The sequence below is a fragment of the Oryza brachyantha genome, chromosome 2 (genome assembly GCF_000231095.2).
Source record: "Oryza brachyantha chromosome 2, ObraRS2, whole genome shotgun sequence".
In the NCBI taxonomy this organism is placed as follows: domain Eukaryota; kingdom Viridiplantae; phylum Streptophyta; class Magnoliopsida; order Poales; family Poaceae; genus Oryza; species Oryza brachyantha.
Window position 1 is genome coordinate 5138272 of NC_023164.2, and position 25434 is coordinate 5163705.

General features: G+C 42.2%; 2 protein-coding genes and 1 pseudogene across 3 annotated transcripts; 2 read left to right on the plus strand and 1 right to left on the minus strand.

The window, feature by feature from the left end:
* Nucleotides 1-14: 14 nt before the first annotated feature.
* Nucleotides 15-8288, minus strand: LOC102709341 (cytochrome P450 711A1-like). 2 transcript variants are annotated; one of them, XM_040520670.1, is made up of 7 exons: nucleotides 8104-8288; nucleotides 7037-7222; nucleotides 3933-4075; nucleotides 2151-2644; nucleotides 1894-2043; nucleotides 710-1637; nucleotides 15-625 (listed from the first exon to the last, which is right to left on the minus strand). In XM_040520670.1, exons 4-7 carry the CDS (start codon nucleotides 2414-2416, stop codon nucleotides 290-292), a joined length of 1680 nt encoding a protein of 559 aa, XP_040376604.1. In that variant the 5' UTR covers nucleotides 2417-2644; nucleotides 3933-4075; nucleotides 7037-7222; nucleotides 8104-8288; the 3' UTR covers nucleotides 15-289. The 2 variants fall into 2 exon arrangements, with proteins under 2 accessions (XP_040376604.1, XP_040376605.1); XM_040520671.1 differs by having other exon boundaries at nucleotides 110-625; nucleotides 7037-7217.
* Nucleotides 8289-9666: 1378 nt separating this feature from the next.
* Nucleotides 9667-13258, plus strand: LOC102720578 (cysteine synthase-like). The gene is made up of 7 exons (XM_006647015.3): nucleotides 9667-10550; nucleotides 10655-10782; nucleotides 11106-11308; nucleotides 11373-11501; nucleotides 11813-11971; nucleotides 12357-12550; nucleotides 12878-13258. The coding sequence occupies exons 1-7, from the start codon at nucleotides 10470-10472 to the stop codon at nucleotides 13007-13009; spliced, it is 1026 nt and encodes a 341-aa protein (XP_006647078.1). The 5' UTR covers nucleotides 9667-10469; the 3' UTR covers nucleotides 13010-13258.
* Nucleotides 13259-19951: 6693 nt separating this feature from the next.
* On the plus strand, nucleotides 19952-23389 carry LOC102720853 (annotated as a pseudogene).
* Nucleotides 23390-25434: the final 2045 nt, after the last annotated feature.

Here is a 25434-nt window from a genome sequence, read left to right on the forward strand (position 1 = left end):
GTATGCATAAATTATTTTTCATTTGTAAATATATCATTTAGGCCGATGAGGCTGACAATCCCGTCAATATAGTTTCAAGGGACACATGTTAACATTTTTCACATATCAGTAACACTCCAAGCTTCAACTGTACATAATATAAATTTTGTACATGCGAGAGAAATATATGCAAACACCACATCTTGCGATTTCTAAATTAGTACACACAAGCTAAGCCAGATTTGCAATCTGCTTTCTTTAGCAAACACGCTAGCACAATACACGCACGTGTACACCAGTGGCACTGAGCTCAGGTGTGGCTCCTCTTGATGGCTCTGAGCTTGACGCCATGGCGGAAGCCGAGGACGAGGTCGAAGTCGAACTGGATGGGCGACTCCATCGCCGGCGAGTGGCGGAACACGTAGCGGCGGTAGAGGTGCACGGCGGCGAGCTTCACCTGCTGCAGCGCGAACCGGTGGCCGACGCACGCCCGCGGGCCGATCCCGAACGGGATGTGCGCGTACGGGTGCCTCGCCCGCTCCTCCGCCGCCTCCGGCGCGAACCGCTCCGGCCGGAACTCCTCCGGCTCCGGGAACTGCGCCGCGTCCCTCGCCAGCACCCCCGGCGCCAGCCACACGTACGCCCCCTGCGGCGATCTCGGCGGCGGTCAGGATCAAGAAACGAGGTGGTCGAGCAGGTTGAGCTACGGTGGGGCGGCGGTGGTGGGTACCTTTGGGAGGAGGTGGCCGGCGATCTCGACGGGCTCGGAGGTCTCCCTGGCGATGAGGGGCGAGACGAGGTGGAAGCGCATGGCCTCCTTGATGATCTGGTCGAGGTAGGGGAGCCCGGCGTGGAGCTCGTCGGCGTCGGGGGCGCGGCCGCGCGGCGCGAACCCGTCGATCTCCCGGAGGAGCTTCTCCTCCACGCGCGGGTGGCAGGAGACCAGGTACACCACCGACGACACCGTGAACGCCGTCGTCTTGGTGCCGGCGATCAGGTGCTCGTACGCCAGCGCCCGGACGTGCCGGTCCTCCAGCGCGAACTCCCTGCCGCCGCCGTGGCCGCCGCTCTCCCTCGCGTCCAGCAGCGCCGCGATGAAGTCCAGCGCGGCGGCGTGGGGTGACCCCCCGCCGTCGCCACCGCCGCGGCGGCTTTCGCGGTCCCGCCGCCGGCCGGCGACGATGGCGTCGATGCGGCGGCACAGGCGGCGCTCGTTCTGGTCCATCTTGTAGTCCGCCGTGCCGGGCACGCGCCGCAGCAGCCGCTTGCACGGCGTCTGCAAGCACGGGAGGAAGAGCCCCAGTATGGTGGACAGCGAGCTCGACAGGTCCATCTTGATGAACTCCATGGACTTCTTGTACTCCCTCAAGAACTCCCTGACGTCGTAGTCGCCCTCGTCGCCACTCTCGCCGCCGGCGCCAGTGTCAGCCGCCTTCCTGGACAGCCCGAACTCGATGCCGAAGGCCGTCTTGCCGATGATGTCGATGGCCATGCACAGCGAGAGCTGGCAGAAAGGGATGCAGTCCTGGTCTGGGCACCCGGCGATGTTGTCCACCAGAGCTTCCACGTACGACTGCATCGTCGGGATGAGTCCGGCGAGCCTCGCCGGCTGGTACAGCGGGATCACCATGTTCCTCATCGACGACCATGTCGAGTCCCTGGCACCACCGAGAGATCAGCATTGTGATACACACATCAACACATATTTTTCAGGTTTTCGACAACGAAAACAACCTTGCCTTGTCATTATTTCTCAAAGCTTCAGATTCTACTGGCATACACACATCAACGCATATTTTCAGGTTTTCGACAACGAAAACAACCTTGCCTTATCATTACTTCTCAAAATTTCAGATTCTACTCATCTACTGGCACAGATAAGCAAAGTTCAGTCACCATGAACATGATGGTTACCTGGTGAGGAAGAGGGCGTCCTGGTGAAGCGTGCCGACGTTGGGAGGAGGGGTGCTCCGGTTGCGAATGTCTTTGAACTTCTTGATGCCGACCTCCTTGCACAGTTCAGCATTTGCGACAATCACCAGTGGCTGCCTTCCCATGTGAAACCTGCATGTACAGTGGTGGCCTTCTTCTCCATGAGTAACTAACTATTACACAAAATGACATTCAGACATGAAAACTGTATCATTGCCCATTAGAAAGTTTAGCATTACCTGAAGATTGGACCGTACTCCTTCGCGATGGCGCGAAAGACATCCGGTCCGTTCTTGGCAAGAAGATGAAGGTGGCCTATAGGGAACCTGGTTGGAGGCCCTGGAACTGTCCTCACACTCCAGAAAGGTGCATAGAAGTATACCAGAAACACAGTGAGTAGAGCTAGTGAAGATCCAAGAAGCAGAACAGGTAAGCTTGGGGCTGCAGCATGGCTAATTTCCAGTGCAATGGAGCAGTTGCTTGCCTCCATGGAAGATGCTTGCATGCTCAGAATTTTGCAAGAGGGAGTTTGCTAGCTGGTCAGCTGATCAGTGTTCTGGTTTCTGGACTGGTGCTGCTCATGCCAATTTAAACGTGAGGAACGCGTGACTGTCCTCTTCATGCTGCTATTCTCACTGTTGCTGTAGCACTGGAGCCGTTCCACAGGATGGATGTTTTAGAGGAACGATAGAGAACGTGTGGTGACATGCGTCACACACCAGCAGTTCTTGAGCTGTGTAAGACCAGTGAAAAATCCAATTATTTCATTAAAAACATCGAAACTTGAATTGTAAAAGTGCTGAATTTTCATTTCCACCAATCGTTAGCAATGTCTCCTATAGATTGTCTACAGGCAACAGTTTACATACAAAGGCATATTTTTTCTGATTTACCACCCTATGTCTGCACCAATATCTGCTTAATCAATTGGCCTAATCACTACACCCAAACTTTTTGTATTATCTATAAGTTTATTTAATTGCAAGTTTGCAACCATAACTTTGTTAACAAGAAAAAGAAATTTCAATGACCAACTATTATTTTGTACCTTTTATAGCCAAAACAGGGAGAAATTGTGTGACCAAAAAAAATAAAATAAAATCAGCAATAGTATATAATGAGTGCAATAGTCAATCTGCGACATTTTCCACAGGAGTCCACTGATTTATCTGAACCACAGATCGAATTCCACTTAAACCTGCAGATGGTGTAAACACGACAGCACAAACTGAAGGAAGCAGAAACTTAGGGATCTATAAACTTTTCGGAGGGAAATGGGTATTGGTGGTGGCATTGATTTCTTTCACATAAGCATGTTCAGTGACAACAAAGATATCACTGACGGCAATCATAGAAGACAATGGAAAGACTTGTCTAGACTAGTACACCAATTTTAGCACTGTAATGTGTTCAAGAAATTTCACACTGGCTAGTATAACTTGGTTTGCAATCTTTTGCCGGTGACAGTCAAAATGGCTGTCAATATTGCCATGTGAAAGGAATAAACTTTGAAAGTATCTTGAGATTCTAAGTGGGATGGAATTGGCACTAGGATTCTGACAAAGATGGTACTGGCACCACAATACTTGACCGGCTAGGATCTTCCACACTTTTTGTTGTGCTATGCTTTATGCATTATAAGCTCAATGTGCAAGTATCACTCGTAGGTCAGATCATGCTCTTTTCTGCTTTGTTCGCATGTTAACTCACTAATCCACCATGCCATCAGTTGTACACAACTAAGTGGAAAATTATTCGTGAACATGAAGTTTTGAATATTCAACCTAAACCAAACCTCGTGGGATTTGATTAGACATACCGACGTCAATTGAAAATTACGTGAAAAGCAGCAGTATTTTTTTTTTTGAGAAGAGCTATCGAAAGCACCAGGTGTCATGCTTTAATGCCAAGTTCTCATTTCTTGTGACATATATCATGCTTTTTAAAAATTCACTTAAAAATTGATAATAACTGGCCCAACAAAATCAGTTCAATTCTATGGATTTACATCAAGTCCATACCTTGTCAGAAAACCATGTATTGGCAGTTACCATCTGGTTACTAGCATTCCTCCCTCCCCCAGTTGATTCCTGATGATGTAGTACTGCAGTATCATCACTTAGGTGTCTGAGAGACTCCAGGATCCAGTTCCCTTCAGCATGGCCTACAAAATGAAAAACAATGGTCCACATTCTCTGGATATTGGTTGCAGGGTTAACACTGTTTCTCCTGTTGCCATCTCCCAGAGGAAATATTCTCTCCTCGAGGTATCCTTTTCTTCAAGGCTGATAGAAAGATGGCCCCCCAGCGCTGTTCTTTTCTAGCCATCATGGAGCCCACATATGCTTTTTTGTTTTTCCCAAACTAATAAGGAGGCTGTGCTTCTAGCATCTAAATATGTTCCATTCTATGTGTGTATATCTTTGAGCTTTTGTTTATGAGTAGTTATCTCTAGAGGAAAATTAAAGAAGGATATTAGAATGCATAGTTTTCTTCTCACCTATTCAGGCCACTTAGCAAGTTGCTGATAAATATTGTCTAGTTAAAATATTGTTTCAAGCTTCTCTCTCAAAGTTAATATACACATTTAATTACTATGAGCTATAGGGCAAAGTACATAAGGGGACTATCTAGTCCAGAAGAGTAAAAGAAGGAAAATGACAAAGCACACAGAGATAATATATTTCAGAGTTGACCTGTTCAGGCCTCGTTTCTCAAAATTAATAACCAGTTAAATAAATGAATCTTCATAAGACATGCATGACCGAGGACAATGCTTTATATATTCACATTCTAATGTTATCCTGATTTGATTTTATCTAGTTATCACAACTAGCACTCATCAATTAGCCCCTAATCAACAAAAAATCAGGAAAAAAATATGGAAAGGATGACCGAAGATATTTTGTAGGCTGATAGGCTCTATGAAGAACCTAAAATATTTGTGGACACCCGCCAAAAAGGAAGAAAAACACACCAGCTGCAGAGTAGTTTCCATAAAAAATGCGCGAATGATACACGAGCCAACAAAGGTGACAGACAACCTGTCACTTTTTGACCCTACGTGCAAATGCACCAGACTGAGAATGACGATAGATAAACCACAGATCCAACTATAGTGTACCATGAACAATCTCTTGGTTGTGTATCAGTTGTCATGATGACAAACTAGGTCCAAAAATTGGACAGAATGAGTAAGGGCTTGTTTAGTTTGCAAAAAGTTTTTGCAAAAACATCAAATCAAGTTTTTGGACACCCATTTAAAGTATTAAACGTACTCTAATTACAAAACAAATTTTAGATTCTGCTTGGAAACCGCGAGACGAATCTTTTGAGTCTAATTAATTCATCATTAGTACATTTTGGTTACTGTAGCACTTATGGCTAATCACGTCCTAATTAGGCTTAAAATATTCGTCTCACGATTTCTCACATAACTGTATAATTAGTTTTAATGTTCATGTATATTTAATGCTTTATTTAGGTGTCCAAAGATTCGATGTGATGTTTTTGCGAAAAGTTTTTGCGAACTAAATGGGGCCTAATTTATGGTTATTAAACAGACTCCATGGTTTATTTTTCACCGATACTTGAGTATTCAATCTCCAGAATCTATTAAAAAAAAACCTCCAGTGTCAGTTTTTGGATTGCATGAATAATTCAATGAGGATGAAAGAACAAAAACTTTTGTTTCCAGTTTAGATTCCTCCAGTACAAGATTAGGGTTGATGGTAACTGTAGGAGGAAAAGGTCAATAGTAAAAGAAACCTACTTGGACAATTATTGTACCAAGTCACCAGGGAGATGGCGAATATCCAGCGGTTGCTGTTTCACTGGCTTGTAATATGTTATGCATTTTAATTTGTGCCACTGAATCTACAACTTACTTTAGCTGACAATGATGTGCATATAAACCCTCATCCCTGGACATGCAACCTGATGGCTCAGTGTTTGGCAATGAATGCTGGGGAGGCTCTTCCACTGTAGGCTAAGGTAGTGGGCCAGTCACTGTATCTCAGTATGCAGATAGCAAGGTAAGTATGTATGACTTGATGTGGCTACCAAGGATTGAGGTGTTAATAGCTGAAAGTGAAATGTTCTCATCACATCATGTGATGACAATATTCTACTTAAATTGGAAAATTCTTCGATCCTTGTTCACAATCAGCTATTCCAGCCTGTGGATATGGAAGGCAAAGGAGAAGGCCCAGATCATGAATCATGATGCCAATAAAGGTTTCAAAACAGCCACATATGAACTTTAAAGAAAGTAGTATACATCTATAAATCATCCAAAATTCCCATACATACCCCATTCATGAGGGCAGAGTCCATCGTATCAGAAGTTAGGAGACTCAGATGGAGATGAGGAACTGTGGTATACAGTTACATTTCAATGATTTCTTGTCTACTTCATCTTTGCTGGTGACTTCCAATCGAACATCGGTCTCGTGGGTGAGTAGTACTCTTTGGACCATCAAGTTAAAAAAGGGGAGATGCCACGAATCCAATCTAGATACTGAAGAATCTCTGAACACCGAATAGGCAAAAGGCTCATAGCCAATGAGCAGCAACCTCAAGTTGTCCCATTATTGGTGTGTATTTACAATAGTGTTTTCTCTTGGCTAGATGGAAGTTGTCCCACCATTGGCTATTGCATACCTTTACATGGAAGGTGAACATAAAGTCTCTTATGCCATGATAAAGTCCCTCTGTAGTCTTTGAATTTGCATTGGCCTAATTATTCCTTGCTATTTGTGTGTGACAGGCACTAACGGACAATGGTCACATAGTATTTCTCTAAGGTCAAAATGCTACTGAGCTAGTCCCACAAAAAGTTATGTTATACTGGTCCGATATATAGATTCAAATAATTGATTTGGTTTATGAAATGTATTGAAAAAATCATGTGTGGTACATAGAGTTCGAGCATCAACCTCTTGGTAAAAGGGAGATTAGAGTAAATGAAGACAGTCAACTCTCAAGTCTCAATGAATGTTTTCTTAAGAAATCCAATACAAATTGGAGGTGAGAAGGAAGCATATTCCAATACATAAGCAATATGATTCCAACACAGCTGTAGTCTGATCAGAAAAAATAAAGATGATTGCTACATAGCACATACCTTAGTGCTTCTTTTAGTGAGTAGGGAAGGTAGCCAATCACAAATCTTTCGATAACTCTGCTTTGGAATCTACAATCCCTTATTGATGAATAGACAAGTAGGTACTTGAACCTGCTGCCAAGTCATTTTTCCAACCAGGTTCTGATGTTAATAGTGCTCTCCATTCCTTCTATCCAACCAGCTAAACTGAAATGAAATACATCAGTCGCTGCCTTGTATTTCATTGCATTTGGAGTAACTGATAGCAAGGTGATCAACAATTCAACATGGATAATCCTCGTTTTGTTCTGACACTACATAGTGATTTGTAATATATCAATTCTCAGGAGAAAAAAAAGCTATGATGCGAAAGAAGCATTAATTGGATTATGGCATTGTCTGCAGATACTGTATGTGATTCTACATTTACCAACTGATTGCTTCAAGGATTCATGAATGATATGTATGTTGGACTAAGTAATAGTAACCATTATCACAAAATTTCCCAGATTGATGGGTCGATGAACACTACTTTTGAAAGATTTTAACAAGACATGGGCGAGATTGTCCTTCACTCCCGGGAAAAGGAACGCGGGACAATGATCCCGGGACAAGGAACACGGCATAGTTCGACATTTCATGTGACTATGGTAATAATATGCCTGTTGGGGGTGCAGTGCCTGCTACACTAGCTCTATAGGAATGCTCATACCATGTGTCCTACAACGCTAATGCAAGCAAATAATCGGTGAAGCTTCTGTAACTTAAAGCGAATGCTCAAACATGTAAAACACTCAAATATACTCTAGAGTCCCTCTCCCCAAAAATGCGTAAATGCACATTTTTTGTAGCTTATAAGATGTTACTAACTGATGAAAACAACACTGTTCATGGTACTTCTGCAGACAGTAACATCATAAGGGTTTTATTGCTAACAAGCTGCACAAATGTTAGTCCCAATCGAGGTTCTAATTTCATACATGACAAATATTTACCATCAGATCCAGCAAATCCCCAAAAGTTAAGCATGTGATTTGAGGTTAAAAAAAAGGAGCTGATCAAATCTGGTCGCACGCATCCTTGGTCACCTGGATGAGATTTGGCGTGGAAGGATCGCGGAGGCGCGAGTTGGCAGAGGCTGCAGAGGGGACGGCGAGCGGCTATGACCGTACGGCGACGAGGGATCCGTACCATCGCCGCCCAAATGCCGCCGAAACCATGGGCAGGAGCCGCCGTCGCCGGCGACGGATGAGACAAGGAAGGAGGAGGGGTAAAAGTGTAAATAATAGTAAAATCGTAAAAAGAAAAGTAAGGTGGACGGTAAATACCTCCCGAATAAAAAAACATTTCTAAACTAATTTCACGTGGATTAAGATATATTAAAAGATTCTTGTTTGTGATTAATTTTTGAATTTTAAACTAATTCAACTTTCAAATTTAAACTAATTAGATTCTAATCATAAGAATAATTAAAATTGTGAAAACTCACGCAGAAATGATGTGATTGTCCTACAAATTTGAATAATAACAATAATTACTCCCTCTATATTTTTGTATATGACGCCGTTTACTTTTAGTTTCATATTTGACATTTCGTCTTATTAAAAATATATAGTCATTGAACTAAGCAACTACAACTTTTCAATAGTACTCGGATTTCCTATTAATGCCGATTACGGGATCGATGGAGTCCATGAACTAAATAGTCGATCATTTTCTTCTTCACTTCAATTGATGTGTCGCCTCTTTGGTTTTTCTTCACTGCTATCACTCAACTCTTCAATGTTGACTGATTGCTTCTCTTGTTGTGCAGAGCATCGAGAATTGGACTCAGATCTATGGGAAGAAGTATTGGGTGTAACTCCACCCAAATAGGAAAAATGCAACATTAGTGATGGCGTTCTAGCTGCAGGTGCACCTAAAGGACCAACACTTTCATGGAGATGAAATCCTTGAAAGTTGGGTGGAGGAGAGATGAAATCCTTGAAAGTTGGGTGGAGGAGAGGCTTGTAGCCAACTCCTTGCTGTTGAACACTTTGAAATCTTGGAGGAGAATGGCCATATGGTGGGGGATGCTCGGAGGACCAAAAGGGTTGAGATGTTCCAAAGGGAAACTGAGATTGGGGTGTAGGAGGGGAGATTTGGCCTATACCCTCTGAGTGTTGGGTTGGAGAATTCTGATGGTTCAGGAGGTTTGAAATGTTTCTAGGAGAGGGTTCCATTGGAAGCAGTTATGTGCTAGAGTTAAATTTAGGTGGAGATTGAGCAGCAAGCTCATTCAGTTTTGTAGGCAGAAATTAGAGACGTAGAGCAGTGAAGTCCCGTAGACAAACATGCCAACGCCTAATGCTCAACGACTAGCTTGTAAAGTCAACGACTCTTTGGTATTTAATATGACGTATCAGATGTATGTATAGTGTAAATAATATTTTTTATTGTCTTGTGGAACTATGGATAGCTTTTACTATTTATTTCTTATTGACTACTTTCACAATGTTTTATTTAACTGGTGCAGAATATTTAATTCACTATGGACTGTTTTTTATCAATATTGTGGTTGCTCTAAGTGTGCTTTATAATTTTGCATATTTAGATATAAATTTTGAATAAGATGAACGATCGACTTTATGTAAGAAAATACGGAGGAATTATATTTTAGGACGGTGTGGATCCCCGTCCCCTCCGATTCCGTCGGCGAAGCGCCGCCGCCGGCCACCGCCCTACCCTGCCTTCTCTCGATCAGCCGCTCTCACGACGGGCTTGGAGAATTGGAACAACGGCCTCGTGTTGCAATCCAGTTCAGCTCAGTGTCTCTCCGCAGTTTCGTTTGTGGAGGAGTCCAAGATCGCCGGCGGTATAGGATCTTCAAGTGCGGAGTACATGCCGGAATTTCAACAAAAATTATTGGAAATTGATTTCCCCTGCCATGAACAGTTCTTGGCTTTTGTTCTATGCAAGTGTACAGAAATTTTCTTTGTGCAGTTCTTTTTAATAATTTTTAGTGCTGCCGTATAATCACTCGCTAATCGTAGGTGTTGGGGGGATTTGTAATTTGTTGTGACTTTTTCACTATGGCTGCGATTGGTTGCCTTGCACTCCAAGCAGCAAAATTCCAACCTTGTTTGAATTGATGTGGTCAATCTGATCTTCCATGCCAATTGGTGGATTATGCTGTTCTTTGCATCGTTGTTTTGGATATGTCAATGAACTAGTAATATTTTCTTGCAAGTTGGTCTGAAGGGAAGGTTCATGGCTACTGCTCCTTTCCTGTAATGGTTTAAATCCACATCTTTGATGGACTCCCTTCAACTGTCAAATTTAATCTAATTCAGTTTGGGATGTATAAATAGGCACATAGCATGCTTGATCACCCTTTACTTGTAGCCATCAATCTATTCAAGAGATTTGAAGCTGTGAAGTTTTAGTTAATTTCTTGTAAATTAAGCACCACAGAATGGAGATGCAGGAAGGAAGGAAAGGAATACCATCTTTGCTTTCATCCCAGGGGGAGTGCATTGCATCCAACATCACACAGGTCAAGTATATTTTAGTTTCCCCCTTTGTGTTTTTTTGCAAAGTAAGTTCCTTTTGCCATCAAATTTGGTTTAAGTAAATTTTGTAGTTCGTTCTGTCTTTCAGCTGATTGGTTGGACGCCACTGATTGAACTGAAAAATATCGCAAAGAAGGACGGCATATCTGCTCGGCTGGTTGGGAAGATTGAGCCATACCAACCCCTTTCCTCTGTGAAGGATCGAAGTGCACTCAGGTGATTGGCCAATTCTTTAGATCATCTTGATGTACCAACATATTATCCAAGGATTAAGTAGAGTGTAATAACACCATACCGACATATTGAGTTATGAGACAGTAGTTTTTAGTGCAAACAAGGGTCATTTCGATAGAACTTACTTATTACAAAGCATTTGATCATATGGAATGACAGATTCAAAGGTTTCTTGTTACTGCCACATGGTAGGGATAAGCTATTCGCCTCATATTTACCAACCCTGTTTTGAGTTTTGACAAAAAAAAAAAATGAACGAAGTCATTAGATTGCTATCATGACAAGTACAAATTCTGATTTTGCAGATTGATCGAAGATGCAGAGGAGAGAGGCTTGATCTCACCTGGAATCACAACACTAGCAGGGGTCACAAGTGGCAATCTTGGTATTGGTGTGGCGTTTGTCGCTGCTCAGAAAGGCTACAAATTCATTGCTGTCATGCCTGCTAAACTCTTAATAGATAAACAGATCCTGCTGAGGTACTTGGGCGTTGAAGTGATATTAGTTGGTAAGAAGCTTAGCACCATGGCCCTCACATTACAGGTCAGATGTAACATGCTTGTCTCCTGCAGACCCTGCACTGAATGGATTCAAGGGGCTACTTGATAGAGTAGAACAGCTGAAGAAGGATATGGCAAATGTGTTTGTTATAGATCAATTTACCAATCCCGCTAACCCTGATGCGCACTTCAGATGGACGGGTAAAATATTTTTCTTTTCGAGTAAAATTGATATTAGCAGTGTTGTGTAGCATTATATATAATCTTCATGGAACCAGGGAATTAGAAGTACTGTGTACTCTTGTAAACTATGAATTACAGCAGGGGAAGTCGGAAACCATGCATGAGCCTTAGACTGTTGAAGTTTGTTTAACAATGTCATACAGTAAATTTTGTGTTGGCTTTTTTATTGTCATGCTTCCATGCAATCAGTGAATTCTTAAGCCTTGACTACTAGTTTCAGGCAACATATTTGACCTGAAATATGCACTGAACTAGAATTTGTTTCTCAGGACCTGAAATATGGAAAGATACAGTAGGCAAAGTGGATATATTTGTAGCCGCATCTGGTTCAGGAGGGACAATTACAGGAGTAGGGAGGTATCTCAAGATGAAGAATCCATACATAAAGCTAATATGTGTTGAACCAGCTGAAAGTGCAGTAATTTCAGGTAACATATATTCGACCACTATATTGATATTTGTTCTCCAGTCAGCAAAGCAGCACAAAATGGTTGTAAAACTGATCAAGCATGGCAAGTCAGACAATGCTCATCAGTTCTTTTTAGATAATGGATTAAAACCCCGCTTCTACATCCAACTTGAATATATATGGCCAGACAATGCTCATTAGTACCCCTAGTTTTCATTTAGAGCAATTTTACAGTATTTGAGTAGGTACCGAGAGATATCAAAATTTTAGTGTAAAATTTAATATCTCTTGGTACTTTAGGTACTAGAAGGTTTCAAATTTTACATAGAAAAAGTGATACCTCCTAGTACCTTCTTTACGGACTATAAAATTGCTCTTCATTTATCGTGTATCATCACTTGTAGGAGGTGAGCCAGCATTCCATAACATCCAAGGCATAGGGCCAGGTTTTATCCCAGAAATATTGGATCGATCACAAATAGATGAAGTAGTAACAGTGACCACTCAAGAAGCTATGGACATGGCAAGGAGGTTGGCAAGGGAAGAAGGATTGCTCGTTGGGATATCTTCAGGGGCAAATGCAGCTGCGTGCTTGAAGGCAAGGCTTCCACCCCATACTTTTGTTTTTCTTATGCTTATAAGACAAAATTTAAATTTTTAAAATTAAATTTGAAGGTGATTTTGGTTTTTTTACTGAAGTTTATTTCCAGCCTTGACTTTTAAATCGTCAAGAATATGTATATAAAATTTTTATTCATAAATTATTTTTCATTTGTAAATATGCCGTTTAGCTTTTTTTTACGAAAAAGCCAAACAATCAGCCTTTCAATTTTTTTTTCTCATTCCCCCCTCAAATGCTGCAATGATGATTTGTTATAGAAACCTGTTTGTTACATGGTTCTGTCAATTGTGTACTGCCTGATAGGTTGCAGCAAGGGAGGAGAACAAGGGCAAGATGATTGTGACGATGTTCCCCAGTGGTGGGGAGAGGTACCTGAATTCGGAGCTCTTTGCCCAGGTGAAGGAGGAATGCATCGACATCAACAATACATTCTGATGAGTGATGACAATGTAGGGGTGACCATGAAGTGTAAATGTGTGATCCTTTGGAGGCCTATCCTTGATTTTGTTGTTTTACTGTAATATTGTAAGAAAGTTTCTGTTGGTGTTATCACTCTTGTACAGAGTCCAACATGATGTGCAGTGAAGATTCAGTCACCAAACTGTCATTCTACAGAGTTCATTCTGACCAAGGACACGTGCAACTCATACAAAATTTTCAAATGTACTTTTTTTTTAGATTATTGGTTGGCTAAATACCCACTATCATTAGACACTTTAAAGTAATTATCTATTTTATCATCCATTACCTACTTAAGTTTATAATAGTCTAATCTGACTCAATAATCTACGTCAAATTAATTCTAGGTTGAACCTGAGTGCTAGAAAAACACCACAAAAGATTTTTGATGACGCCGAGGCGAGTGAAAGAAGAAAAAGCATGGAAGAAAAAAGATACCATGTGTCATGTCTGCAAGATTGTAAGAGAATGCAATTTGCAGGATTCTTATCAACACTCAAACAAGTCGCCGCAGCAGCAGTACATCGGTCGTTGTTGGCATGTATCACTGTGTCGATCACACTCCCTAACTGACGGGTACGTCGATCATGGGGGCCGCAGTGCACGAAGCTGGCTAGCCTTTTTTTTTTCCTTTTTGAAAAGATAATGAAACATACGGTGTGAGATTTCATATACACAGAAATGAGAAAAAAAAACTGACACCAACCCAGCCACTGCTACGTGTGACCGATCACCGAGAGACCCAATTGCACTAACCTACACATCTCCAAGCAGAGAGACGCATGTACTCCTAATCATCTCCAAAGAAAAGGATCCTCTAGGGGGAGGGTGAGACATGACAAGATCCACTTGTCCCTTGGGTGAACCTAAAACCGATTTTCAAGAACATCGTTGAAACTCAAACTGCTTGGAGGCATGAAAACGGTACCTCCTATACAACATCTCTAGGGATGTTGTAACTTCGAAAGCACCACGCCACCGGCAGAATCTGGCCAGGGAGGGGGAGGAAAGTGTCAGAATACAATGCCTAAGACATCCCTATTACTAGCCTAGTAGAAAACCTTCATGCTAGGCTTTTGTCCATAGCCATCTTTTCCTTGACATCACATCCCCCTTGCCTTCCACCAAAACAAACTTAGCTATCACACATACTCCAGTGCACCGGCACCCTTCTACTGTGTAAGCCCTTGCTCGTCTCAAGATAGCACATGGACCTATCACTCCTACCACCACCTTGCCACAGACCCCCTACCTAGTCCTCCACAACAAACCCACCACTACTCTAGTTGGCCTCCTCGCCTCTGAATGCCAGTACCACACAACCATAGATATAGAAGGCCAACACACTGCCCTCGCTATGCGACCAAGGCATCCTCTAGGTGAGGGGCAACTAATCGTGCCCATTGTCGATGCCGTAGTCTTCCATTGCCTACTGCACATGCTGGCAATGTTGTTGGCCGTCACCACCTCATGGCAATGCCGTCTTCACCATAGCCCCACTAAGATACCATGCTGAAGATGCTATTGGCTGCCCAAATCTTAGGCCGCTGTGCCATTTGTCGTCGTGGCCCCATTGAGACACCACATTGTTTCACTGTCATCACCACGGACCATTGGGCCACTGCATTCCAACATAGCTTCCAGTGAAAGAAAAACCAGGGTAAAAGGAGTCTACCCCACCATTCTTGTGGCCACATGGTTTTCGGTGACTTGCTTGAGCAACGGCGTGGCATGTGGACAGATTGGGGGCCTGGAGGTGTTGGAATTTTACGTGGTTTGTAACATTTGTATATATTATGGTATTTATTTTACTCAATGTGGAAAGTATTTATGTTGCATGTGATGGGGGATTATTGGTGCCAAATTTAACTCGAGAAATTAATACTCGAGGAGCCGAGGACGATTTTGCTGAAATACGATAGCGGAATTAATTGGGGGAATACTCTATGAATACGATAACGGGATTAATTGGGGAATACTCTATCGGAATTCATATCTATGCACATATATATTTTACCTGGGCATAACACAAGTTGGAATAGTTGGGTTTGTTAACAAGATTAGTTCTATAAACGGTCGATCCACATGATCATGTTGGACTTAATTCATATACAATATCATCTTAAATTCATATACAATATCATCATGACACATGACTCACACGTGTGCTATGGACTATTATATTATAGACTTATATAACTGAACTGTCTAATTGTGATTGGTGACATGGTTTAGAAGTCTAACCATGTACCAGAAATGAATTTATAGAATATATCTGGAAGTTGAGTCTAAATATGTCTTATTGTTTAGCCTTATTATGTGATAGGGATAATCCCTTATATACCCCTGAAACCTTAGCTAATTCCTTCAATGTCCTTGAATTTTGCTTACTTTCTTAAATATTTCTAAAATTTAATTTTGATCTCTTCCATGGCCCTCTTGTCAGTTGACTGTCTAGTTTTTATAAAATTGACTATTTTATCCTTTGGATGAACATAGAAATTTATGAATTATTATTAAAAATGTAAAACGCATGAGACCATTAATAATTATGAGTTTATTGTGCGATATATTTTATGCCAAAATTTATTTTAGCTAATAAAAAAATATATATTTATTTTATTTTAAAAGTCATGAAAATAAGGAGCGTTCATATAAAGATAGGACTATTAATGCTCACGATATTTTTTAAGAGTGCTCTCAGGTAAAAAAAATCTATTGTCATGTTAAATTTTAAATAAGAAATTAATTTATTATATTGTTTTAGTTTTACAATTTATGTTAAAATTTTACACTAATTATTTAGTTTCATTAGTTACATAAAATGCAGATACTATGCACTCAAACAAAATTTTTAATCTTTTGGTCAAGCTTAATTTCAAACATAAACAATCGAGGGCATTAAAGATATTTGTCATAAACTTAACAGTGAAATGATAGAAAATGTAACTATAGGGGCACTAAAGGGATCAAGTTAAAGTTTCTGGAGTATAAAAATGATCGGATAAATTTCAGGGACATAGAAGGGATTGGGTAAGTTTTCAGAGATACATAGGGAATTTACCCTATGCCATACCATACAAAAGAAAGAGAAATAGATGGTAGGCGAGATAAACCAACCATAATTCAACAGGCGGCACGACTGACTCGGTCACCTACTGAGCTGCTACAGAGAGATGACGTGGGGAGTTTTCCTGCATGTGAGTTTTGTGTATGAACTCTCCACGCTATGGTGCTGGACGGGTATTGGGTTTTGGTAAGCGCTTGTTTAGTTCGCGTAAATTTTTGGATTGATTATTATTGAATGTTTGACAGAATATCGGACGGCTATTTTAATGGCTAAACTAAGAACTAATTATATAGGTTATTAGGAAACCACGAGATGAAATTTTTAAGCCTAATCAAACCGTTATTAGTACATGTGAGTTATTGTAGCAATTATGACTAATCATACACTAATTAGGCTCAAAAGGTTCATCTCACGAATTTCTTTCAAATTGTATAATTAGTTATTTTTAACTATATTTAAATATGTATCTAAAGATTTAATATAACGGATGAGCGTGAAAATTTTTAGGAACGAAACAAGGCCTTAAGAATAAACATAATGGTGGCCTAAGAAAGAATGAGAGAGGACAAGAGAATCATGTGCATGCTACAACTAGAACCGGTCAATCTCATTAGAGGGAGGATAATGAACTAGACGTGGAGTATTCATATTTCATATATGTGTGACCCATGGCAAAAATGAAATGAATCAACTGTCTGTCTTACATATAAGTAGAGGTGGAGCATGTCTTTGTCTTTCGAAAGTGGTAGTTATATGTTATACCCATAAAACTTTTTAATTTTTCTTTCATGTTTCTTCAATCTGATAGTACATGCTTATAACGAATATAGGATGTTGGAGAAAACCAACTATACTTCTCATACTTCTCCATGACTCAATGTGCAAGATAACGTTACGAAGATTTCCGTCTAAGAGAGAAAAGTGACTTGTCGACATAACTAGTATTATTATTAATAATAAATAATTTACCTAATTTTTTAATAGAGTTGATTGTGATCAGATAATAATGCAAAATTTATGAAGCGGGGCAATTAGAGAGTTAACGAAGGAGAAGTAGTGCTGTGCTTGAGGACGAGCAAAAACTTGGTGTGGAAATTAGAGTTGAATTATATTCTTTCTTACACACATGTAGTTTAACTTTATTCTCCTTTTATAGAATAAAAGAAAGATGAAGATCAATGGTCTCACGGAAGATGCCAGTTGCATTATCTTTCCACTCGAACAAATGAGATGTGAATACACACAACTACTAGCATCATAAACCTTGAAACTTATTTGATTTAAATGTATCAAACCAATTAAATCTAATAGAACGCTGATAGTGAAAAAATATGAAAAAAATCCAAATTATATCTCTAAACTATTGGGCGAGTATGAATTACCTTTTGAACCTAAAAACTGTATATTTTTCACTCTCACCGGTCAATATCAGACGGAGAACCCCTCGAACGGCCTTGAGATGGACTACACATGATTCTTTTGTAATAGCTATGTGTACTAATCTAAGCTAACAGCGGTCTCAAAGCCGCTCGAGAGGGTTCTTCGTTCAATATTTTCAGTTGAGGATGAAAAATATTCGACTTTTAGGTTCATGTTCGTACTCACCCAATAGTAGTTTAAGGGTGTATTTTGGACTTCTTCTAAAAAAATAGGGTTAGTTAGATCCATGCCATTACAAATATGACGGTTTAGAAAAATGCCATTACAATTCACCTAATCGTAAATATGCCATTATACTCTCTTAAAACATGCCATTTTGTACATCTTGAAAGCTATTGGGTCTACATACCGACTAATGTAATTCCATATTGACCAAAATGTCCATATTGCTAAGCGCTGGAGAGAAAAGTGGCCAGAGGCGCTGAGTGAAGTAGGTGGCGGTAGGTGGGCGGCGCGGCTATGAGCGCGGGCGGTGCGCGGCGACGTCGGAGTGGACGACGACAGGAGGGCGGCGTGGCGACGTCGGAGTTGACGACGGCGGACGGTGGCGCGCCGACGGTTGCGGCAAAGGGGAGGCGACAGCAGCTGGGTTCCGGTCCTCCCCATCTGGAGGGCTGCCGGCCGATGCAATCGACGGCGGCAGGCGGGCGGCACGTCGACCGTGGAGGCGAAGACGGCGGATGCGGGTGGGGTTGTTCTCGCCGCCGGTGAGGGCGCTGGTGGCGCTGCTCTACACAGTGCGCCACGTGTTCGTCATTGTCGACTAGGTCTACGGCGCGTGGGCCAACCGCCGCGACGCCACCGTGTAGGACGCCGCCTGGGTGTGGTTCGGCCGGTACCTCGCGGTCGCCAACCTGCTCCACTCCACCAACCTCCTCGTCTTCCTCATCCCCAACTTCCTCCCCCGTGCCTTCGACAAGTACGGCCGCCATGCCGGAATCGAAGAAAGCAGATTAGCAACATGTTACATGCAAGACTCATGTAATAGTGTTGTGTCACACGTAGTTAAGTTTGTTCTTCGTGTGTATCGACGACGACATGCTGCTGCGTCGTGGTTTTGGCGATGGATTATTTTCACACTAAATTGGGTGGCGGGCGAGCGGCGCGTCGACCGCGGAGGCGAAGACGGCGGACGCGGGTGGCCGGCGCAGTTGTCAGTGGCGAGCGGGCGGCGCGCTGACAGCGGAGGCGGGTGGCCGGCGCGCTGCCGTCGACGGTAGGGTTGGGACAGCCGGGAGGGGGTGCGGGGACGAGGCGAGGAGGAAGAATGGGGCAGCGAAGAGGGAAGCGGAGGACGACGAGGACGACGTTGCCGGTGCGGGAGGCGGAGAAGACGGCGCGGGCGAGGTCGGAGGTCGGGGGGCGCGGCGGAGAGGAGCCGGAGCAGCTCGCCGGTGGGTGCGGGGTGGGGTTGAGTGGTGAAAGAAGAGATGAAGCAGGGGTATTTTAGCTAATAAAGAAATACATTAGTCTGCATGTGGATCCAATAACTCTCAAGATGTATAAAGTGGTATGTTTTTGTTTTTGAAAGAGTGAGAATTGTAATGGCATATTTACGATTAGGTGAATTGTAATGGTATTTTTCTAAACCGTTATATTTATAATGGCATGAATCTAGTTAACCCAAAAAAATACTGTATACAAAATAAATCGTTTACGGGCACTAAGACAGAAGGCACCGCAAGTTCATGGATTGGATAATCAGAAATTCGAGAAATTGGATGACTCTTATCAGCGCGGACCAAAATTTGATCATTGTTTACTTATGTATTATATGAAATAATATTTTTTAGTTACTAATAAGGATCATAATACTTTTGTTTTAAAAAAAATGTCACAACCAATTATTTAGATTGTTGTACAGGTTAGTATCATAACTTGATTGAAACACAATAAAACTACTTTGAACAACCATAACACCTACCGCTATGGAAATATCCCTAATCATTTTCTGTGTAAAGGCTTGCAAGTCGTGTGATCATCATCTTTCTCAAACCAAGAAACAAAATCTTTGAAATTTGGCCCATGTCACCACCAGTGACTAGCGTCGAACGAAGCAGAAGATAAAATTGGAGATTAATTGAGCTGTAAATTAGCTAAATATTTGTCACCACCACAGCTAGTGAAGCCGATCTGGTGGAAACACCAACGACGCCACATACATATTTGTCGTTGCCGGCCACATTGTTAATCTCCATTCTAGAAGCTATCAAACAAAATTCATAGTCAATCAAGGGGCAAAATGTACCAAATAGCCAATTGCAAAGTTCCGGATCAAGGCGAATCGTTGACTTGCCAGTCAATGGTCACACAGACTGATAAAATTCAGTTCCACTGGAGCATATAAGCTAAGCTCTCAAGCATTCCTCCTTTATTGGCAAGAGATTTCCAGTCACAAGGATTCAGCAGATGGCCAAAAGACGGTATGTGAGCTTCTTCTTGTTCTTTGTGATATCATTTTCTCTTCTGCACAAATCCTGCCCACAGTCCACAAATCAATCAAATGATGAACACCAAATCCTCCTAGAACTGAAGAAACATTGGGGGAGCTCACCTCTGATTGGTAGATGGAACTCCGATTCTGCTGCTCACTGCAACTGGGGAGGAATTGCATGCACAAATGGTGTGGTGACTGCCATCTCTCTACCACATCAAACCTTCATCAAGCCACTTCCTCCCTCCATTTGCCTCCTTGAGAACCTGACACACCTGGACCTCTCCTACAACAACTTCTCCACATCATTCCCAACCCTGCTCTACAATTGCTCCAGTCTCAAGTACCTAGATATTTTCCAACAATGCCTTTGCTGGACAGCTCCTAGATGACATAAATAGTCTATCAGTAATGCTTGAGCATCTCAATGTATCATCTAATCGATTCACCGGCAGAATTCCACCATCCATTGGAAGGTTACCAAGGCTCAAGTCATTGATCATTGACAACAATCAGTTTTGTGGGAGGTACCCAGCTGTGGATATCAGCAATCTTTCTGAACTTGAGACATTGACACTAGCAGTCAACCCATTTGTGCCAGCTCCGTTGCCAGTGGAGTTTGGCAGGTTGACACGCCTTGCATACTTGTGGCTGTCAGATATGAATATCACTGGTGAAATCCCTGAAAGCCTGTCCAGCCTCGGCGAGCTCAACCTCCTTGACTTTTCAATGAACAAGCTGCAAGGAAAAATCCCAACGTGGATATGGCGGCATAAGAAACTTCAGTATTTGTACTTGTATGGTAACAAATTCACAGGGGTGATTGAACCCAAATTCAGTGCCCTGAACTTGCTGGAGATTGATCTTTCTTCAAACCAATTAACAGGAACAATACCGGATGGCTTTGGTAAGCTTACCAACCTTACCATACTGTTTCTCTACAATAACAAACTCAATGGATCAATTCCACCAAGCATTGGGTTGCTACCAAAGCTTGCTGACATCCGCCTATTCAACAACATGCTTTCTGGATCCCTCCCACCAGAGCTTGGTAAGCACTCACCACTGGGCAATCTTGAGGTCTCCAATAATAACAAACTCAGGTGAGCTACCAGAAGGCCTCTGCATCAACAGGAAGCTATTTGAAATCATTGTATTCAATAACAGCTTTTCTGGAAAACTTCCATCATCGTTGGACGGTTGCTATCTACTGGAAATTTTGATGATGTACAATAATAATTTTTCTGGAGAGTTCCCCAAGAGCCTTTGGTCAGTGGTGACAAATCAGCTAAGTACAGTTATGATACATAACAACAACTTCTCTGGCACATTTCCTAACCAGCTCCCATGGAACTTCACACGTCTTGAAATCAGCAACAACAGATTTTCAGGCCCCATTCCAACGTTGGCAGGCAAAATGAAAGTATTCAGAGCAGCAAACAACTTGCTCTCCGGTGAAATTCCCTGGGATCTGACAGGTATTTCACAGGTAACAGAATTTGACCTTTCTAGGAATCTAATTAGTGGCTCAATACCAATGACAATTGGAGTGCTGAGCAGGCTAAAATGAACTTAATTTAAGTGGAAATAAGATATCTGGCAATATCCCGGCAGCATTTGGGTTTATGACAGTGCTAACCATCCTTGACCTGTCATCCAATGCGCTATCTGGCAAAATCCCAGATGATTTCAATAAACTCAGGTTGAATTTTCTAAACCTTTCCATGAATCAACTCACAGGAGGAATCCCAGCATCATTGCAAAACGACGTGTATGAGAAAAGCTTCCTATTCAACCCAGGCATCTGTCTCTCATCAAAAAGTTCTTTCCATAATTTCCCTATCTGCAGGGCGAGAACAAACATCAGCAATGATCTATCCAGGAAGCTTATAGCGCTCTTTACTGCAGTTGCTAGCATCATGCTTTTGGCTTCAACAGTGGTTGGTTTCATGCGCTTAAGAAGAAAAAGGCATACACAAGATCACTTGTCATGGAAGTTAACACCATTTCACGTATTGCATTTCACTGAGAACAGCATTCTCTCCGGGCTCTGTGAGCAGAATTGGATTGGAAGTGGCAGGTCTGGCAAGGTATACCGGATTTATGCAGGCGATGCAGCAAGTGGTGGTAGGATGGTGGCTGTCAAAAAGATATGGAACATGCAAAATCTTGATAACAAGCTGGAAAAGGACTTCCTTGCAGAGGTCCAGATATTGGGGGAGATCAGGCACACAAACATTGTCAAGCTACTCTGCTGCATCTCAAGTTCAGAGGCAAAACTTCTTGTGTACGAGTACATGGAAAATGGTAGCCTGTATCAGTGGCTTCACCAGAGGGAGAGAATTGGTGCACCAGCACCTTTGGATTAGCCCACAAGATTGCAAATTGCCATCGATTCAGCGAGAGGTCTTTGCTACATGCACCATGATTGCTCGCCTACCATAGTGCATCGAGATGTCAAGTCTGCCAACATCCTTCTAGATCCCAACTTCAGAGCAAAGATGGCAGATTTTGGGCTTGCAAGGATTCTTCTCAGATCTGGAGATTCCGAGTCATTTTCTGCTATAGCTGGAACTTTTGGCTACATGGCACCAGGTGAGAGCTGAAAAGAGTAATTTTGCACCCCCCCTCCATCTTTTCGCTTATGCTTATAAGTCAAAATATGAATTTTTAACCTTAAATTTAGAGTTGATTTTGGGGTTTCTTCAATGAAGTTTATTTTTCAGCCTTGGCTTTTAGATTGCTAAAAATACATATATAAAATTTTATTCACAAATTATTTTTCATTTGCAAATATGTCGTTTGCCGTTTGATAAGTACATACTGCATATTAAGCTGAAACACTAAATGTCTAAATTGTGTGCACCTTGCAGAATATGGACATCATGTCAAGGTGAACAAGAAGATCGATGTATACAGTTTTGGTGTGGTTCTTCTAGAACTCATAACTGGTTGAGTGGCAAATGATGGTGGAGAATACTATTGCTTGGCACAGTGGGCATGGAGACAGTACCAAGAATATGGTTTGTCGGTTGATCTTCTTGATGAGGGTATCAGAAACCCAAGCCATGTTGAAGACGCATTGGAGGTGTTTACACTTGGTATGATTTGTACTGGGGAGCATCCTTCAATGCGGCCATCAATGAAGGATATACTGAATGTGCTTATCCAATTTGGCTGTAAAACTACAAGGACTCAGGGAAGCTTAAACCATGCTATCTCTGATGAAACAGCACATCTTGAATCATAGCTAAACTGCACCTAATGAGAATATATGGTTCATGGCATAGGTGATTATTCTTCTCATTTGCTACAACTAGATGATGTTTAGGACATGCTTTTTATTACTACTGTTTTAACTTCTATGCTGACAGGATAAAGAATGTGAAGTGCCAGTGTGCAGTCTAAATTTTGTTTAACATGCAAACTAAATGCCAGCACACAGTACATAAAGTTATCTTCAGATCATGGCCCCCATCTTTTATACCACTAAGAAAACTTATATAAAAGTTTTACTCATAAATTATTCTTTAATCGTTAAAATAATGCTTTCGCATACGCACACTCCATTTTCCAAATGAAAGGCACACATAAATTATTCTTTAATCGTTAAAAAGGGCACTGCGCAGCCACTGAGAGTAAGTAGTATGGAACTATATATGGTTGTTGCCTCATGTTTGACAATGAAATTTCTTGAATTCAATTGACCAGCATGCACCATGTGTCTATGTTAGCTTTATATGAACATTTGCATTAACAAAAAAATGGTAATGCAGAAAATCCCTTATTATTTGAAGACAAATCGAGCCTTATTATCTCCAGAGAAACGAAAATGCAATGTGCATATGCAATTAACTAGCGATCATCCCAGATAGCAGAACTTCGTTCGTTCTTACAGGAGGCGAAATTCACAGCTTTTTTAACAGGAAAACGGACATTTGAATTAATTCCAACAATTTATATTTATACGGGGGAAAAAACAATGCACTATACTTTTATTTAGAAAAAGCAAGACACGGAGTTTCAAAAATCGAATTCAAAAAAGACACTTTTTTTTATAAAAAAATATATTTTTCTGCCAGAGAAAAAGCGTATACTTTTCATGTTAGTCGAAATCCATCTAAAATGGGAAATGCAAGACGCGGAGTTGAGAGGGACAAGGGTCGGCGGGCTTACTCGAAGGTTCCCGCCCCGCACGGTCACGGCGAAGAGCGGGGACGACGAAGGCTCCGCCCGCGGCGGAGGAGCCGCCGGCCGGTCGGTCCCGGCGACTGCGCGACGGGAACGCCGCCGCCGACACGGGGAAGGCTCTACTCGGCGTGGCGGCTGGCGGCTTCGTTCCGGTGGGAATGCAGCAGCAGCAAGGGTTCGAAGAAGGCTTGCGGTTGCGGCGACCGCGGCGGGGGAGGTGTGGGGGAGCCAGGAAGCAAGACAAGATGCGAAGGCCCTGAGCGACCGACAGACTGACATGTGGACCCAGCCGTCAGCATGGCATAGTGGAGACGCATACACGGACGAGAAACTGTTCCCCGCGAAATTTAACTTTTTGCCACGTGGTCAAAAAGATTTGCCACTCACTGTAGACTCTCACGAGTCTATAACATGTGGATTCAGTAAAAAATCTGTTATAAACATTTATAAGAGTGACGACAAGTTAAATGTCCTCTTTTGCTAAATGTTCAAACATTATCCAATTTTTCTATGGATGACACAAAAAAGAAAGAATACTTCAGATACCTGGGCCACATTCGGCAGTCACGCGCACAATTCCCGAACTGCTAAACGGCGGTATATTTTTTTAAAAAAATTTTTATAGAAAAGTTATTTTAAAAAATTATATTAATATATTTTATATTCTTTTAATAATTAATTAATTACTAATATATTACTACGTTTTTCGCGTCGGATAACTTACCCACCGCACCCCTTCTACCGAAAACAGCCTAAGTACTCCATAAGAGCATTGGACTCTCCAAATACCTATTTGGTCACTCTATATTTTATTTGGTCATTAGTACCCCACCTGTCATCCTCTTCTTTTTCTCTCTTCCTCTTTCTCTCCCTCTTTCTTTTTTCTCTCTCTCTTTCTCTTTCCTTTTCTTTTGCTGAGACAGAGGCGGCGTGGGGAGATGCTAGGCGGCGCGGTGGCGCAGAGGATGCTAGAGCGGGGAGATGGAAGGCGATGACGCCGCGGGGTGCGGGGAGGCGGAAAACAACGGCATGGCCAGGCGCTAGCGCGGGGAGGCGTGGTGTGGCGCCGATGCGGGGAGGAGGCCGAGGACACGAGTGGAGGCCGGCCGGCCGATGGCTTCCTGGCATGGAGGAAGGAGGAGGGGGAGAGAGAGAGGCATGGGAGGAGAGAGGTAGGAGAAGGGGGAGAGAGGCATGGGGCCACGTATGACAACCCTGGTTTGGCTGGTCAATTTTGGTAAGTGAGGAGGCTAGGTTGGCAAGTTA